Genomic DNA, 18491 nt, shown 5'->3' with positions numbered 1-18491 from the left:
CCACCAGCTGGCCCAGCCGGTGTGCCCGGGCGGTCTGCACCATACAGACTTTATTTGTGTTCCCGGTGGATGCGTTTTGCCCCTAGGGTGGGACAGAGGAGGGACAGGCAGTCAAAACATCATCACGGGGACCACCTGGTGGGTTGGCAGCTGCAGCTCAGACCGAACCCACAAGCCCTCGGTGACTGGTGGCAAGAGGAGGGACCCCAGTGCTCGCAGGAGAGATGTTCTTGGCATGAAAAGTAGAACTGGAGGAGGGGAACAACGAAGCACCTTAGTGACTCAGGTCATATTTTGCTAGCTGTGGGTCGACGGCACGTCCCTGTATTAACGGTGTCACCCCTGGGATTTCTGACAAAGCTGCCCATGCTCAAGATGGGAACACAGAAGTTTATCATGGGGTGGGAGGGGTCAGGAGATTAGGACATGTAGATGTTCAGGGCAGCATCGTTGACATGGCAACAGAAGGGGGTCACTCCAGGTCCCACAGCAGTGAAGGACTGGATCGCCATGGTAACCAGTCCTCCTGGGAGTATGATATACAGCCCTGGGAGACTCCCGGCTCCTGACCTGGGGGAACCACGGGGAAGCATGCCTCCGGGGCCGAAAATTGCAAAGCAACAGATATGGTACCATGAGCCCCGTGTTTTTTGGGGAAAGCATCCCTACTAATCATGATGATGGGTAAGACTGGGAGAAGGAGTATAAGGATCGTCAGGCCAACAGGGACACCTGGGGATGGGTGTTCAAACAGGAAAATCTGTAGAAAAATGCAGAAATCCTCTTGCCTGAACATGAGGTGGAGTGATACAAAACCCTCCTCTCTGATTGTCCTACAAACATGCGCACAGTGACTTTGCTCCTGGCCAGGAGGGGCTGCACAGCGAGGGTGGGCTGGGGGAGAAAAGGGAAACCCAGATTCCTTTGGGAGCAGGACTCTAGGGAGGGGCTCCGGGGAGTAGCAGGGTGGCTTCTGGGACCCGAGCCCCTTTGACTATTGGGGTCTTGGAGGTAGGGTCACCGGGCCTCCGCACTTACCTTCAGACCGAGCTGCTCTCCTTTGGCAGCGTGGGGCCCCTGTGCCTCCTGCCGGGGAACCCCATCAGCCAGCTCCTGTCTGGCCTCTTGTCTGACCTTCTGTCTGGCCTCCTGTCTGGCCTCCTGTCTGGCCTCCTGTGGGGAGCTCTGTAAAGACAGTGCCCAGCCGCCGGGCGGAAAGCCTCAGAGCCAGGTCTGTGCTTCGCAGACCCTGTGTTCTTCCCACTCCGGACACGTTCACCACATTCACTCACACCTCCACGGAGGACAGGAAAGACGTGACGGCTGAGGGCCTAGGGTCCTCACTGGCACAGAGGAAAGGCCCTCAGAAAGCCCCTCTCCACCCTGCCAGCCCCGCGCTGGCCGTGACCATGACAGCATCACTAGGAGGTGCCCTGCCCTGCAACCTGCTCCTGCCCAGGGGTCCTCCCTTCAGGCCCCTCTTCCCCCACATGGAGGGGAGGGGATGGGGCTGCCCAGGGAAGGCTCCCAGAGGTGGCCCGGACTCAGCCGGGCGGACAGGCTACCTGAGGGGACCGCCTGGAGAACGGCCAGAGACGCCGGGTAGGAGGAGGGTTAAACCAGCATCTCCACAGTTTGGAAAAACTCGCACTGTGGGGTCTCCGCAAGCAGGAGCCCCAGGAACCGGGGATGCAGCAAGAGGACATCTTCAACTACCAAGTGTCTCTTGCCAAGTGGACTGGCTGTTGGGCTGTGGCTAGACTGTGGCTGCCTGGCAACGGGGGTTCTAAGTTCTTTAGGGAAGCGACCTCACTTCCTGTGACCCCCTTCCCCGAGTCCCCTTCTTCTTGAACCTGGAGGGGGCCATTGGGACTGTCAGGGCCTGTCTATCTTCTGCCCGCACAATGATATTACTCCAGCATGGACTTCTTAGAAATAATATTGTTCAGGCACATGTGGGAAGATAGGTATAAAGTTGGAGGAGTGCTATCATGTATAGGAAGTGCCTCCAGACTGTATTTTCTTTCTGCTGTCACCTCCTTTGTGTATGCTCCTCTTAGTATCCCTCCCATAGTTGATACATCGAGAGAGAGAGAGAGAGAGAGAGAGAGAGAGAGAGAGAGAGAGAGAGAGAAGAGAGAGAGAGTCCGTGTGTGTGTGTGTACACTCATTTACTGGATCCCAGAAAAATCCAGTCCCCACATAGGCAGAAATAGGCAAGAGCTTCCCAATATGTTAGGATTATTTTCCAAACCAACCTTATGGGAGAGGTTAGAATCCTTGCCTAAGAGGTCGGAGCACTGCTGACCTCTGGATGGTGCCTGTTACATACCCTGGATCTCTATGGGCCTCAGTTTCCCAAGTGTCCACTGAGGGTGAGATTTGGAATTGGATAAGCATGGATTCAGCATAAGAGGGGCCGAGCCTCCTCCACCCTGGGTAGCTGTGGGGAGGAGTGCACTGATCAGGAGTGTTCCCTGACCAGGCCTCTCCTCAGACAAGGACTGTCCTAGAACCCAAGGCTGGATTCAGGAGCTCCATACAAACTCTCTGAACTACAGAACTTGGGATGAGGCCTGTTTTTCTAGTGTGAAATGACAGGGAGTGACTTCTACTAGAAGGCACCCCCAAAACATGGACTCTTACAGAATTTATTCTGGTCTAACAGCAAGCCTGGGAAGAGGTCTCAGTCTGGTGTGGGCTTTTAGTGTTGACAGATCTATGCACCTCATAGCTCATAGCTCATATGTCTTTTTTTTTTTTTTTTTTTTTTTTTTTTTTTTTTTTAAATCAATCTTTATTGTTCATATTATTACAAAGGTTCCTCATTTCTTCCCCTCTCCACCAGGTTCCCACCCCACCCTCCGCCCCCTCCCCATCCCCCATTGTCCTCATCCATAGGTGCACAGTTTATGTTCAGTCTCTTCCTCCCTCCCTTTCCCCGATAGTAAATCCCTTTTCAGATAGTAAATCTGTTACTTAGCATTATCTCATATCAATACCTCCACATGCCCAATGATACACTTCACACAAAAGACATTTCCAAATAGGTCAACCAGCCTCATCCAGGCCCCACCCAAGGCACTTACAGATCAACACCCCAGCGCTATACTAACTCAACACATCCAGATCTAAGCCTTCATCACTTGATTCAGCAGACCCTCAAGTTCCCGCAAAAGTTTCCAGCCATGTCTGAGAGGCAGCCGTGGGCAGGTACAGGCGAGGAGCGAGCTGTTTCGGGCCTGGCTGCTCCGGGCCTGGCCTCTGTTGCTCTGGTTCGTTCCACAACCAGCTGCTCCGGGTCTGGTCACTGCCGCTCCCGACCTAGTTGCTCTGGACTTGGCTGTTGCTGCTACAGGCCTGGCCGCACCCGACCCGGCTGCTCTGGGACCGGTTGCTCCGGTCCCGGCCGCTCCAGGCCTGGCCGCTCCCAGCCTGACAGCCGCTGCTCCGGGCCTGGCCGCTCCCAGCCTGGCAGCCATTGCTCCTGGCCTGGCCGCACCAGACCCGGCTGCTCCGGGCCTGGCCGCTCCCAGCCTGGCAGCCGCTGCTCCTGGCCTGGCCGCACCAGACCCGGCTGCTCCGGGCCTGGCCGCTCCCAGCCTGGCAGCCGCTGCTCCTGGCCTGGCCGCACCAGACCCGGCTGCTCCGGGCCTGGCCGCTCCCAGCCTGGCAGCCGCTGCTCCGGGCCTGGCCGCACCAGACCCGGCTGCTCCGGGCCTGGCCGCTCCCAGCCTGGCCGCCGCTGCTCCGGGCCTGGCCGCACAAGACCCGGCTGCTCCGGGCCTGGCCGCTCCCAGCCTGGCAGCCGCTTCTCCAGGCCTGGCCACTCCCAGCCTGGCAGCCACTGCTCCGGGCCTGGCCGCACCAGACCCGGCTGCTCCGGGCCTGGCCGCTCCCAGCCTGGCAGCCACTGCTCCTGGCCTGGCCGCACCAGACCCGGCTGCTCCGGGCCTGGCCGCTCCCAGCCTGGCAGCCGCTGCTCCTGGCCTGGCCGCACCAGACCCGGCTGCTCCGGGCCTGGCCGCTCCCAGCCTGGCAGCCGCTGCTCCGGGCCTGGCCGCTCCCAGCCTGGCAGCCGCTGCTCCGGGCCTGGCCGCACAAGACCCGGCTGCTCCGGGCCTGGCCGCTCCCAGCCTGGCAGCCGCTGCTCCGGGCCTGGCCGCTCCCAGCCTGGCAGCCGCTGCTCCGGGCCTGGCCGCACCAGACCCGGCTGCTCCGGGCCTGGCCGCTCCCAGGTAGCTCATATGTCTTACCTGGCCAACAGAGGGCAGTACATGGCTGCTGTGCCTACACTATTGACCTTTTAAATTTAACAAGTTTGCCTTCTTCAAAAGAAAACCCGTATATATGCTGTCTACAAAAGACCCACTTCAGATCAAAAGGCACACACAGCCTCAAGGTGAAGAGATGGGAAAAGAGCCCAGTCAGCATGGTTTAGTGGTGGAGCGTTGACCTGTGGATTGGGAGGTCACAGTTCAATTCCCAGTCAGGGCATATTTCTCTCTCTATTCCTCTCTGAAATCAATAAAAATATGTGTGTGTGTGTGTGTGTGTGTGTGTGTGTGTGTGTTTAAAGGATATAATACCTGTAAACACTTATGCACCCACCACAGAAGCACCTAAATACATAAAGCAAATATTGACGGTCATAAAGGGAGAGATCAACAGTAATACCATCATAGCAGAGGACTTTAACAACCCACTGACAACAATGGGTAAATCTTCCAGACAGAAAATTAAAAAGGAGTCCTAATTGGTTTGGCTCAGAGGATAGAGCGTTGGCCTGGGCCTGAAGGGTCCCAGGTTTGATTCTAGTTAAGGGCATGTACCTTGGTTGCGGGGCACATCCCCAGTAGGGGGCGTGCAGGAGGCAGCTGATTGATGTTCCTAACACTATCCCTCTCCTTTCTTCTCTGTAAAAAATAAATAAAAATATATTTTTTAAAAAAATACAAAAACACGCCAAAATCGGTTTGGCTCAATGGAAAGAGCGTCGGCTTGGGGTCTGAAGGGACCCGGGTTCGATTCCAGTCAAGGGCATGTACCTCGGTTGCGGGCATATCCCCAGTAGGGGGTGTGCAAGAGGCAGCTGATAGATGACTCTCATCGATGTTTCTAACTCTCTATCTCTCTTCCTTCCTCTCTGTACAAAATCAATAAAATATATATTAAAAACACACACACACACACAAAAACAACAACAGGAAACAGTGGCTTTCAATGACACATTACACGAGATGGGTTTAATTTATATTTTCAGAGCATTTCACCCCAAAGCAGCACAATATATGCTTTTCAAGTGCACATGAAACATTTTCCAGGATAGACCACATGTTAGGCCACAAAACAAGTCTAAATAAATTCAAGAAGATTGAAAGCATATCAAAAAATCTTTTCTGACCACAATAGTATGAAAGTAGAAACCCATTACAAAAAAAAATTTGAAATACACAGAGGCTAAGTAATTGAAAAATATATATTTTTTAATGGAAGTCTTTTATAGGAAGGAGGTGGGTCAACGACATCGTTAGAAAAGTGGAAGTTCATTGGAGGAAAGAGGTCAGGGTGCCAATGGTTGGCTGTTGGTTGGCTGCACAGCGCTTTTCCCCTTGGCTGGGCTTGTTGCTGGGCCAGGAGAAAATCCTCCTTCCCCTTGTGCCTTGTCAAGTAGAAACACCTTTCTGGTAGAGATGCAAGGTCTTCTTGCTCAGAGTATGAGAGCTCCCTCTAGAGACATTCCAGACTCCAATTGTAATTGAAATTCCCTTGATTAGTTTTCACAGTTCACCGCTTCCATCCGAGTCATGACCTAAAAAGCCTAACTAGAGAGGAGGGTTAAGAACCCATGACCTATTCCGTAGGAAGTTCTCTGAGAGTAAAAAGTTCAGGTGGGCGTCTAGCATGCCCCTTGGGGAGTCAGCCACAATTCTAGTGTTCACCTGTGCACACTATGGGGCTGCAACGATGGCTCTCAAAAGAAAATCCAATGGTTGTGCTGTTGATAGTTGTCCCTGTCGATGAATGAGTTTGCCGACCACTGGCCTACACTATTGACCTTTTAAATGTAACAAGTTTGCTTTCTTCAAAAGAAGACATATAAATAAATATGCTGTCTACAAAAGACTCACTTCAGATCAAAAGGCACACACAGACTCGAGGTCTTTAAGATGTTAATAAAGGGAGACACAGGAAACCAAGGAACCCTGGAGCATTTTAGCTGACAATTCAGCTCATTTAGTCCAGCTGCTGAGGTTTCCAGGCCTCCACCCAGGAAGACCGTGGGGCTGCTGTCTATGGGGGTCAGAGGAAGAAATGGTTCCATTTATTTTTCATCAAAAAGGAGGTTATGTGAGCTTACAGTGAATTTCCATCACTACTACCCATAGTTTTTCCAGTTTTCTTTTTTTTTCTTTTTTCTTTTTTATCACCCATCGGTTCTTTTCTCCCAGTAGCTCTGACGAACGAAGGCAAAACCGAAACACGGAAGGAGAGAGCAGAAAGAAAATGGGGGGACCAAGCGCCCCGGACTTTGGTCCTGCGGTCCCTTTAAGAGAAGAACCTCTTGGGACCTGCAGTCCCAACCGACCCCAGTTTTAACCGAAACCTAACCCGGACTTCCCCCTCTGGACTCGAATAAGACCAATTTTGGATTTTCCCTCCCCTGTCGGCCAATCAGATTCTGTTGCCAGGCAGACCCGCGCTGCCGCCCGGGCGAGCCGGCGCCTTCTGTCTCCGGATGGCAGCGGCGACCAATGAGAGAGCGGCCCCGCCGAGTATCCGGGCAGATCGGGGCGGCCCCAGCCACTCAGAAAAAAGAAAATAAAGCAACGCACGAGCCCGCCGCCGGGCCGGGACCGTGGGGCTGGGCTGGAGTGAAGGTGGTGGCTACGAGGTAGTTTCTCTTTCTCCCTTTTACCTTGGTGGTTGCTGGGGCGGGAAGGCGGCTGTTCCAGGATGGGGAGGGGGCCCGTTGGAGCTGGGAGGAGAAGGAGGAAAAAAAACAAACACATCTTCGCTGTGTTTTCCAGCAGCGTCCTCACCCGCGTGCACGTGCCCCGAACCTGGGACCTCATCCCCCCCAGCCGGGCTTCCTGCGCCCGGCCCGGGAGTTCCGCTCCCCTGAACCCCCCGCTTTGCAGCAGCCCGGGATTCATGGAGGGGGGGGGGGGCCGCAGGGGGAGGGGGCGTGGGGATGGGGTGCTGCGGGGGGATGACGCAGGGGCTGGCGGCTTGGGGAGGGGGAAGCGGGCTGAGATGAAGCCGGGAGAACTTGGGCCCAGTCTCTCTCCCCCCAGCCTGAAGGACAGAAGATGTTCGTATCTTTCCCGACCTCCCAGGCAAAATGCAATGGGGAGGCTCCTGCTTAGAGAATGAGAATAACTTCGTTGGATGGTGGTTGTTTTTTTTTTGAGGGAGAAAAGGGCAGTATGAGGTCAGAGTCGGAAATGAACATTTCTCCCTCGCGTGGACTCCCTAGCCTCCCATCTCTCTCGTCCTTGACAGTTTTTCCACGTATAGGAGCCTGCAGGGAGGTGGGGCAGATAGAATGGAGATGGCAAAGGTCTTTTGGGGGATATATATATATATATATATATATATATATATATATATGCCTGGAGAAGTAACGGAATAATTTCTAATTTCGGAGGCTTGCTTTCTGCTTCTCTCTCTCTGGGAAGAGAGATGAGGATGGGGGGGGGGTGTCTCCAGGGAAGGGACGTTCCATCGCCTGTCTCCTGTCAGCGCTCGCCCTCATGCCAGGATGGCAGAAGACGAACCTGACGCTAAGAGCCCGAAGCCGGCGGGCCGGGCCCCCTCCGGTGGGGCCGAGGCGGGAGAACCCACCACGCTTCTGCAGAGGCTCCGGGGTTCCATCTCGTAAGTACTGGTCACCGCCTCCAAATCCTGGATATAGACCCCCAGGAGAGATCCCTAGAGAGCACCCCACCTCCTCTGCAGATGAGCTGCCTTTCCCTGAGCAAATGCATCCGACCAGGGGGAGCTTCTTTCTTCACATGAGCACCTGCCCGACATCGGCGGCCGCTCCGCTCCCTAGCAGTCAGACGCAGGACTGCGGGGGAGTGGGGGGGGGGGGGGGGCGGGGATTTTGTCTGACCTCCCGCTTTTTCCTCTTCTCCACAGGAAGGCCGTGCAGAACAAAGTAGAGGGAATCTTGGTGAGTATTTTTGGGGAAAGGGCAATAGAGAGAGTGAATTGGTGGGGGATGAGGTTGGTGAAGACATGAGCAAAGGAAAGCTTTTTTTGTGAGAGAGGCAGTTGATGTCTACCCTGTCCAGAAGATAACTGGCTTTGCAACTTACTCCGCGTTTGACCTTGAGCATCTATCTCACTTCATCTCTCTCTGACCTGTTGTAAGATCAGTTGGTCCCCTCGGCTCCCCCTGTCGCCGTGGCGGCCCATCGGGTTCCTCAGAGCACAGCCGGCACCCCGCCTTAAGTCATTCTGAGGACTTTTTTCAGTCTGGCAGTCTCTAAGTCGGCTAGACCTTTTGGTACGGATCAGAGGGCACACCCTTGGGTCCTTCTTGGCCTTATTGTTTCTCTTGCCTCTGTTCTTCCTTACCTCAGCAAGATGTGCAGAAATTTTCAGACAATGACAAGCTGTATCTCTACCTTCAGCTCCCCTCAGGGCCCAGTACTGGAGACAAAAGGTATGTTTGGGGCCAGACTTTTAGATGTCAGAGGTTCCGATTCTTAAAGGCTCCCTGGGAAGGGGTGGGGTGAATAGGAATACTCACACGATGGCTGTCCTTTTTTTAAAAAATATATATATTTTATTGATTTTTCACAGGAAGAGAGAGGGATAGAGAGTTAGAAACATCAATGAGAGAGAATCATCGATCAGCTGCCTCTTGCACACCCCCTACTGGGGATGTGCCCGCAACCAAGGTACATGCCCTTGACCGGAATCGAACCCCGGACCTTTCAGTCCGCAGGCTGACGCTCCATCCACTGAGCCAAACCGGTTTCAGCATGATGGCTGTCCTTGGTGAAGAAGAAACGTCCCTGTCCTGCACTGATTCATCAAAAAAGTAGATTCTGAGCGAAGGCGTAGTCCGGATAGAACCAGGACAACGGCTGAGAATTTAGTGACGGTTTTCCTTTGAACTCTCCTGCAGCTCAGAGCCAAGCACACCTAACAATGAGGAGTACATGTATGCCTGCAAGTGGATCCGAAACCACCTGGAAGAGCATACCGACACCTGCCTACCAAAGCAAAGCGTTTACGATGCCTATCGGTGGGTGGACGGGGGTGGTGGTGGGGGGTGTGGGGGGTGTGTGTGGGGGTGCATTGTCTCTGGAGAGCTCCCTGCCTTGGAAGAGCCTGGCTTCTTTTTTTTTTTTTTTAATATATTTTTTATTGATTTTTTACAGAGAAGAGAGAGGGATAGAGAGAGTTAGAAACATCGATGAGAGATAGTCATCGATCAGCTGCCTCTTGCACACCCCCTACTGGGGATGTGCCCGCAACCAAGGTACATGCCCTTGACCGGAATCGAACCCGGGACCTCTCAGTCCGCAGACCGACGCTCTACCACTGAGCCAAACCGGCCTCGGCTTTTTTTTTTTTTTTTTTAATATATTTTTTATTGATTTTTTACAGAAAGGAAGGGAGAGATATAGAGAGCTAGAAACGTCGATGAGAGAGAAACATCAACCAGCTGCCTCTTGCACACCCCCTACTGGGGATGTGCCCGCAACCCAAGTACATGCCCTTGACCAGAATCGAACCCGGGACCTTTCAGTCCGCAGACCGACGCTCTACCACTGAGCCAAACCGGTTTTGGCAAGCCTGGCTTCTTAAGAAAGCTTTCCCAAACTTCATCCCCAGGGACCCTCTGAACCCACCCATAGGTTCCTTCTCTGAGTATCTTCCCGCTCTGCCCCCGCCCCTCACTCAGGAAGTACTGTGAGAGCCTCGCTTGCTGCCGCCCGCTCAGCACGGCCAACTTTGGCAAAATCATCAGAGAGATCTTCCCGGACATCAAGGCCCGGAGGCTTGGCGGCCGGGGTCAGTCCAAGTATCCTTGACGGGAGAGCTTGGGGCCGGAGGGCCTGGGGAGGAACGCGCACGGATACGGGGAGCCAGGAGTAGACACGGCCCAGCCTCGCCCAGGGGCTCGGTGATCCCCGGACGTTGGTTTCTTCCTTAAACTTCCATCAGATATTGCTACAGTGGCATACGGAGAAAGACTTTGGTTTCTATGCCACCCTTGCCTGGCCTTGACCTCAAGGGCTCTGAGAGTGTAAGTAACAACCCCGATGGCACTCTTCCTCTCCAGGGTAGAAGTCAGAGGTCTTGGGACATGTTTTGAAGCCTGGCACAGCCTAGGTGACTCTGCACGTAGCTTCTGAGTCTACAGATGCGCCTTCTGCCCGCCCTCTGGCTGAGCTGAGGCAGAGGAGGAAGAGCATATGTGGGTTTCCGGGACGGGATGGGACGGGCTACCCCCATCCCTAGTTTGGTCTTTACTGTGGTCCGCGTGGATGTTCAAAAGGGGCCTGGGGCCCGTTAGTTTGGAGCAGGGGTCTTCAAACTACGGCCCGCGGGCCACATGCAGCCCCCAGGGGAGTCTGATCCTTCCCGCCAGGTTTTTTGGGCAGTGAGCGCAGCCAAGGTGTTACAGTAGGGATTAGTAGTTCATATAGTCCGGCCCTCCAGCTCTCTGAGGGACCGTGATCTGGCCCCCACTTTAAAAAGTTTGAGGACCCCTGGTTTGGAGTATTAGGAGGCATGTCCTTTCCCACTGCAGCCAGAAATGGGCCCAGAAGTAACCCCAGCGCCTCGGGATGAGCTGGTCGAGGCGGCCTGTGCCCTGACCTGCGACTGGGCGGAGCGGATCCTGAAACGGTCCTTCAGCTCCATCGTCGAGGTGGCCCGCTTCCTGCTGCAGCATCATCTCATCTCCGCCCGGTCTGCGCACGCCCACGTGCTCCAGGCCCTGGGGCTTGCCGGTGGGTGGACCCTGTGTGTTCTGTCCCGAGAAACCCTCCCCGCCACTTCCGAAAGCCCTCCCCCGTGCTAGGACAGAGACACCCTGAGTTTGCCTTCGATTCCTAGAGGCCCTTCTAGGACACGCCTCAGGCCGCCTTCTTCCCACGGCCTCTGCCAGTCAGAATTGCCTTCCTCCTCCATTTCCGTCACCTCCTCCACTTACCACTTTTTCCTGCAGAAGAGGACGAGCATGCCCCCCGGGAGCGGACGTCCAAGTCCAAGAATGGAGTGGAGAACCCGGAGGGCGGAGCCCAGAAGAAACCAGAGAGGCCGGCCCAGGTAGGGCGTTGGAGCCCCTGACCTTGCTGCCCTCCCTGTCCTTCAGGCTTCATGGACCCTTCCTCCGGGGGTCCCCTACTTTCACCTCCCGTGCCTGCTCCTTCCAGGGCCCAGTCTTCCCGCTGACTGTGTTCCTCTCTTTCCTCCTCAGCCTCCTCCGGAGCCGGAGCCCCGAGCTGGGGCCGGTCCCTCGGCGCACGGAGAGCGGAAGAAGACTGTAGTAGAGAGTCCGGCCCCACCAGCCAATAACCCTCAGGTTAATGCCCTGGTGGCCCGGCTGCCTCTGCTGCTCCCCCGGGCCCCTCGCCCACTGATTCAGCATGTCGCCGTCTCCCCGTCCATGGTGGCGCCCAGGCTTCCTTCCGGCACTCTGAAGTTGACTGCCCTGCCTGTGCCCAGTAGAGTGAGGGGGACCCAGGCAGCCGTGCCCATCATTAATATGATCTTACCGACGGTTCCTGCTTTGCCTGGACCTGGGCCTGGACCTGGACCTGGGCAGGCTCCAGCTGGGGGGCTCACCCCGCCCCTGGGCACGGAGAACAGGGAGGTGGGCGTAGGCGGTGACCCGGGACCTCCTGACAAGGGGGTCAAGAGGACAGCCGAAGCTAATACGAGTGAGACCAATGGGCAGGACCCACCAGCAAAAGCCGCCAAGCAGGATGTGGAGGATCCAGGAAGCGATGCCAAAAGGAAACGGGGGCGCCCTCGGAAGAAATCGGGGGGAAGTAGGGAAAGGAACCCTGCCCCTGAGAAGTCGGCGGCTGCCACGGACCCTCCCCAGCCCTCCAGGTTACCGCGGGAGACGTGGGTCCCCAGAGAGGAGAGCCACTCCGCCGGAGTGCCAGAGAGGCCGGGGCCAGGGGGCAAGGCCGAGAAGGGGACGGTGCTCGTCCAAGGTCAGGGAGACGGCGCTGCTTCTAAAGGAGGGAGGCCCCCCAGTTCCAGCTCTTGCAGCTCCCGCCATGCCAAAGGAGGGGAAGACAAGGTTCCTCTCACCCACCAGAGAGTGAGCGTCATCAGGGGCAGCAGGAGCCAGAAGGAGGCTCTCCCCGTGGGGAAGGGAGAGGCAGATACCGGAGCACAGGGTAATAAAGACTTCAAGGGGCACAAGCTTCCGAGTTCCTCCTCCCATGAGCAGAGAGACCCCAAAGCGACACCCCCGTGATGACTCCGTAGCCGGGTGTGAACGCTGCCTGTCTGCCTTGTAAAGCCCTTGCTTGCTTCTCCTCCGGCTCTTCTTTTCCAAAGGGAATCCGTCCTCTTCTGACAGCCGAGGCGCCCCGTCTTAACGCAGTGCCTGCTTCCTGCCTCTGGCCTTTCAGCTCCATACCCTTGGCTGTAGAGTCGCTAGTCCGTGTGTGATCCTGTGGGGAAGATAGGGATGGAGTAATACGATGAATGTATGAGCTAGGAATCTTTTTGGTTTTAAGGAACAGAAAACCTGACTCAAACTGGCTTCAAAAGTAAAGACTGACTGGCTCCTGTAACTGTCAAGCCCACAGGTAGCTCTGGCTCCAGGTAAAGCCGATCCAGGGGCTCGGCACATCTCTAAATCCCCGATTGCCTCGCCACCCCCGCTGTTCTGCCTTCTGGAGGACCCCAGGAACCCTGGGCTGCCTTGTGGCTGCCAGCACTCCGAGAATTAAAATGTTCCCTCGTTTATGTCCAGTCGGAAACAGGGCATCTTTCTGCCAAGAATCCTAGCAAAAACCCTCCGATTCGCTGATGAGGCGAACGGTCACATGCCCACCCCTATCCAATCCCTGCGGCCAGGGGCCTGCATGTGCTCATTTGCGTGGCCTCCATCTGGGCTGCACCTGTGGAGTAAGGGTGGGATTGGCCTCCTTAGAGACTGGGAGGGGAAGTTCCTGGGGAGGTGGCTGCCACCTGCCACTGCTATGAAGCACAAGTGACTTTAGCTTGCTGGGTTAAGATGAGCTATACCTGCTTTCCCCCCTCAGAGCCTTGCACTTTTCTGACTGCAGCTGCAACCTCTTTTCTGGTCTCGGAAGAAATGAGAGGAAAGTCTCTCTCCTTTACAAACGATCTCTTTAGTCTCCTTTAGGTGACAACCCCCTTTTTTTTTAAAACCCCCCCCCCATCTATGGCTCAGAGATGGAGCTCCTTCCTTTTCTTGTTTCTGAACTTCCGTTTCTCCTCCTTTCTGCCTCCCTGTCTCCCACCCTTCTGCCACTATCACTAGATAGAGTGAGATTCACTTCTAATCATTTGATTAAATTCGTGCTGTATCCACCAGGTGTCAGGACTAGCCAGGTGTAGGCCAGCTGTGTGGAGGAGGTAGCTCTGCGTATCAGGGATCACCAATAGGAAGGGGATCCAGACCCTCCGGGTGGGTCGTTAGGAAAAGCAGGAATCCACCCAATGTTTATCAAGGACCTACTACTTTGTCTTCTGCATAGGGTAGCTCCTGTCAGGGAATCTTGGTTCTCTCCAAGAAATGTAGATTTTCTTTCAGGGAGACTTCATTTGTTCGTTTATTTCCACCACAGCAGATTTTTAAAAATTATAATATGTAATGTTTGTTATCTATAAAATATATTTAACATGAATAAATTATGAAGTATAATAATTAAATGACTACCTATGACCCATCACCCAACCTATACATTAAAACATAAAGAAATATCATTGGCTTTCTTGTGTTCCTAGTCGCTGCCTCACTCTAGAGGTAACTACTGTCTTTAATTTTGTGTTTATTAATTACCTAATATATATACGTATTGTATATATCCTTTTAAAATGTTCAGTTTTGCTTTTAGCTTTATGAAAAATTTATTCTCTAATAATATCCTGTAGTTGGCTTTTTTTTCACTTTTATTTCTAAGGTTCATCTATATTGTAGGTAGCTATGATTCATTCATTTTTATCTGGAGTCAGACGCGCTACCATTGCGCAACGAGGTCCTCATTCATTTTTATCTGTATACTATGCCATCAGTACATAAACCACAAGTTATTTTTCCATCTGCCTATCAATGGGCTTTGGGTTATTTCCAGGTTTTGCTATTATAAAACAATGCTGCTATGAGCATTCTTGTGGATGTTAGTGATTTTGTTTTTAGCAAGGTTTCTAAAATGGTTCTTTTGGTCTGTATATCCTAAATTGGGGACTGTTTCCTCCTGGGAGAGTTTATATGAGATTGAAATGAACCATCCCTTGATAGCGGTAAGACTCTCCTGTTAAACCGTTTGAGCTTGGCATTGCTTTGTGGGGAAAATGTTAACTATTATTAATCCAATCTCTTTAATAATTATAGGCTATTTGGGTTTTCATTTCTTTTTTAGTATAATTAAGTAAAGCATTTAAGAAAGAGTGGAAGGGAGGGGGAGAGACAGGGAGAGAAACATCGATGTGAGAGAGACACATCAATTGGATGCTTCCTGTATGTACCCTGACCAGACCAGCAATCCAGCCTGCAACCTAGGTATGTGCCCTTGACTGAAATCAAACCCAGAACCCTTCAGTTTGCAGGCCGATGCTCTACCCACTAAGCAACGCGTCAAGGGCAATTTTATGTCTTTTATAAGATGAAAAAAATTTTTTTGCCTTTGCTCTGTGTAGTCATGTCCTCTTTTTCATTTCTACTACTTGTGCTTTCTTTAATCAACTCCATCAGAAATTTGAAATTTGTTGTTTTCTCTATCTTTTTTAAGTAAATAATTTGATTTTTAGCGAGAGAGGAAGAAACATCAATGTGAGAATGCAACATCAATCTGCCGCCTCCTGTACGCCCCCCGCTGGGAATTGAGCCCACAACCCCTTGCAACCTTTTGGTGCCTTGGAGGATGCTCAACCCCCTGCACCATGCCAGCCAGGGCTACTTCTCTCCAGTTATTACTTAGGGCTTCGTTGGCCCTCTCCCTTGTGTATTCGTTTTCCATTTACATTAATTATGGATCTGATCTATAGTATTTCCTTCCTTTTGGTTTCTTTAGATCTAATTTTATGTTCTTTTATAATTTCTTAATTTTGATACTTATCTAATTACCGTAATTTTCAAACTGTCTTTTTTTTTTTTTTTCCTAGTGTAAGTTTTTTAAGGACTTGCTTCTCTACATTCTCCAAGTTTCCTGTTGTAAAGTATTTTGTTATTTAGTTCTAAGAATATTTAAATTACCCTTAATGACTTTTTTTGATTCATGAGTTATTTCAAAGAGTTTTATAATTTCCAAGTGCCTGAATATTTTAAAATATATCATATATCATATATATATATATATATATATATATATATATATATATATATATATATATTCAGCTTAATCTTTTGTGCCCAGAGAATGTGGTCTCTGTGATACCAGTTCTTTGAGATTTGTTGGGATTGTTATTTTATATTCTGTAACTTATGTTGGATGTCTAAATCTGCTTTGTTGTTTTGCCTGTGGTAGCTTGTTTCCTTAAATAGTTTCCATGTTGGGGTTTTGAGCTCACATTTTGTTTAACTTAATCTACAGAAATCCAGAGGGTCTCAGCTGTGGGTAGCTTTCTCCAGAGAGGATTTGTATTTGCTTTCAGAAACTAGGAGCCAAAAGTTGCTTTTGACCTGGGACTGTGCTGGCCCCTTAAGAGTCCCAGTTTAATTCAGGAATGCCAGTTTTGCTCTCCTTCCTTGGTTAGGCCTAAGGTTTAGCTTCTGCTCACAATACTGGTTTTGGCATTTGTCCTAACACCTAGGGCAGACCTGCTTTTCCTACTGCATGTTGATCATCCTTCATAGGTTTCAGCTTGATCTTATTTTTTTCTTCTTTTTGTGATTTCCCTTTCTAGCAAGCTCAGCAATGTACTAAATATCATGCTTGCTATGATTTGTCCAGGATCTAGTTGTATTTTAATGGGAAAGCCCTTTCTCTATCCATGCTGTCAGAAGTAGGAGTCAGTTACTGTGTTTTTATATTTTCCTTCTTGTTTTTTAAGTGCTAGATATTTGCATTTTAGAAGCTAGTAGACTTGGGCCCTGTTTCAACTCAGTAATCACAGCACAGTGTGGATGAGTTATGTTAAGAGTAAGCACAGAGCCAAAACCGGTTTGGCTCAGTGGTAGAGCGTCGGTCTGCGGACTGAAAGGTCCCAGGTTCGATTCTGGTCAAGGGCATATACCTTGGTTGCGGGCACATCCCCTGTAGGGGTGTGCAAGAGGCAGCTGGTCGATGTTTCTCTCTCATCGACGTTTCTAGCTCTCTATCTCTCTCCCTTCCTCTCTGTAAAAAATCAATAAAATATATATTTTTTAAAAAGAGTAAGCACAGAGAGCTGTGGTAACCCAGAAGAATAGTACATAATTCAGACATGGATCAGGAATGACTTCCCAGTAGAGGTGAGTAGGAATTTAGCTGGACAAGTTAAATAAGAACAGAACAACATAAGACATGAAAAAAAAAAAAAAAAAAAAAAAAAAAAAAGCTAAATCATGATACCCATTCTACCGCATAAGAGCAAGAGCTGAATGTAAATTCAGAGGGGTCACTGTGGACTGAGTAATTTGGGAAGGCTTCATGGAGAAGTTAGGCTTGAGTTAATCCTTTAAGGTAAGCAGACAGATTGGTGGAAAAGAAGAAGGCATTCCAGAAAAAGCAGGTTCTGGGGGTGCAGGCATGGCAGAATAACCCAGTAAAGAGACCTGTCGGCAAAATGGATGTGTATGAACAACAGTGGGAAATAAACTAAAAGAATACACAACCAGTGTCGATTGAATGAATGTATAAAAGGTATAAAGTCTGCGTTCTAGGATATGAGAATGGAGTCAAAAGAAACCAGCCAGGCCTTTATCCATGTGGGAGGGGATGAGGGACTGGACGAGGCTTCTGACACAGTAGAGGTGATAGACACATGGAAAAATAAATCACTGGTGATGGATAGTTTTTAAGCAGTCCAATTTTAAAACACGATTTTTAAAATATGAAACAAGTTATTCTGTAGTCCAAGCAATCTTCAGCTCATTAGATGAAGGGCTAAACTAAGATTTTGGGGCCTGTATTGCTTCCTCTCTACCTACCATTTCTTACTCTCACCCCAATACCCAGTTCCCCATTACCTTACCTCCCACACCGGGTCATCTTTCATTTTAGCTCGATTATAAATGAAGTTAAAGATAATTTATAATCTAAAATTTTTATTGATTGATTGATTGATTATGGTATCACATAGTTGTCCTCATCCCCCCATTCCCATCCCAAACCCCTCCCCACATATGCCCCCACCCCCTGTTGTCCATGGCCACTGGTTAGGCTTATATGCCTGCACATAAGTCCTTTTGTTGACCATCTAGGGCTGCAGGGTTGGTTTTGTTTATTCGTTTAGTTTCACATGATTTTGTTGTGTTTTGAAGAAAGGTTTGTGCCCTCCAAGCCTCTGTCATCTCGCTCACCTCTCCCAAACTGGCCCTGTCCAGCCGCTCCCTAGAGGGATCGAGGTCCAGAGGCCGGAGGTCAAAGGCTACCCAGGCGAGTGGTGCCTTCCCAGGCAGAACCGCGGCCTCACGTCGCACCACTGAAGGTAGGCAAGATTCCCGACGCGATAAGGGGCGTCATCTGGGCACCGTCCTTTAACATGAACAGGAAAAGGGCATCCGAGGGTGACTATCTCCTCCGCCCACCCTCCTTCCCTCTCCCACGGGGCCCCGGCGTCCATTCCACGCCTGATTCACTAAGAAGAGGAGCGGAGAGGAGGTACAGGCGCTGATTGCAATTACTCGCTAACTCAAACGGACTTGTTTACATGCAATTTGCATGTACCTGTGGGGAGTACACAGTGTGTCTGGGCTCCTCCTCCAACTGGGTACCCAAGCCCGCCCGCCACTCCACGCCGCCGGGAGCCCCAGCCCCTTTTATTCGGGAAAATGTACTTCCCTGTCGGCTTCCCTAGCCTAGCAAACGTCACCTTTCAGGCCCGCCTCCCGAAGACTGGACGCTCCCTCCCCCCGTAGGCTCCTCCCCTTTAGGCTCCTCCCCTTTAGGCCCCGCCCCTTGACCTCTTCCCCGCCCCCTCCCGCTTCCAAACATCTGTCCCCGCCCCCTTCCCTATTTCTGAGCAGGCGTGTTTCAGGCAGCTCCCTGGACTCCGTAGATTACTATGGGATGGTCCTGGGGCCTGAGCGTCGGGGAAGCAGGAAAGCCTATCCCAAGGAAAAGGGCTTGGGTTTAGAAGCATCAAGCCCTACCCGGGATATATATATA

At 51.6% G+C, this 18491-nt stretch overlaps 1 protein-coding gene across 1 annotated transcript; it reads left to right on the top strand.

The window, feature by feature from the left end:
* The first annotated feature begins 6737 nt into the window (after window positions 1–6737).
* On the top strand, window positions 6738–13942 carry RFX5 (regulatory factor X5). Its single transcript, XM_084865482.1, has 10 exons — window positions 6738–6895; window positions 7747–7881; window positions 8146–8179; window positions 8592–8674; window positions 9143–9262; window positions 9926–10045; window positions 10189–10270; window positions 10778–10979; window positions 11198–11298; window positions 11450–13942. Exons 1-10 carry the CDS (start codon window positions 6756–6758, stop codon window positions 12461–12463), a joined length of 2031 nt encoding a protein of 676 aa, XP_084721608.1. The 5' UTR covers window positions 6738–6755; the 3' UTR covers window positions 12464–13942.
* The last annotated feature ends 4549 nt before the right edge of the window (window positions 13943–18491 follow it).

This window comes from Pipistrellus hanaki (genome assembly GCF_964339955.1).
Source record: "Pipistrellus hanaki genome assembly, chromosome: 18".
NCBI lineage: Eukaryota > Metazoa > Chordata > Mammalia > Chiroptera > Vespertilionidae > Pipistrellus > Pipistrellus hanaki.
Note: the sequence above shows the minus strand (reverse complement) of the source record. Positions and strands in the feature narration are given on the sequence as shown.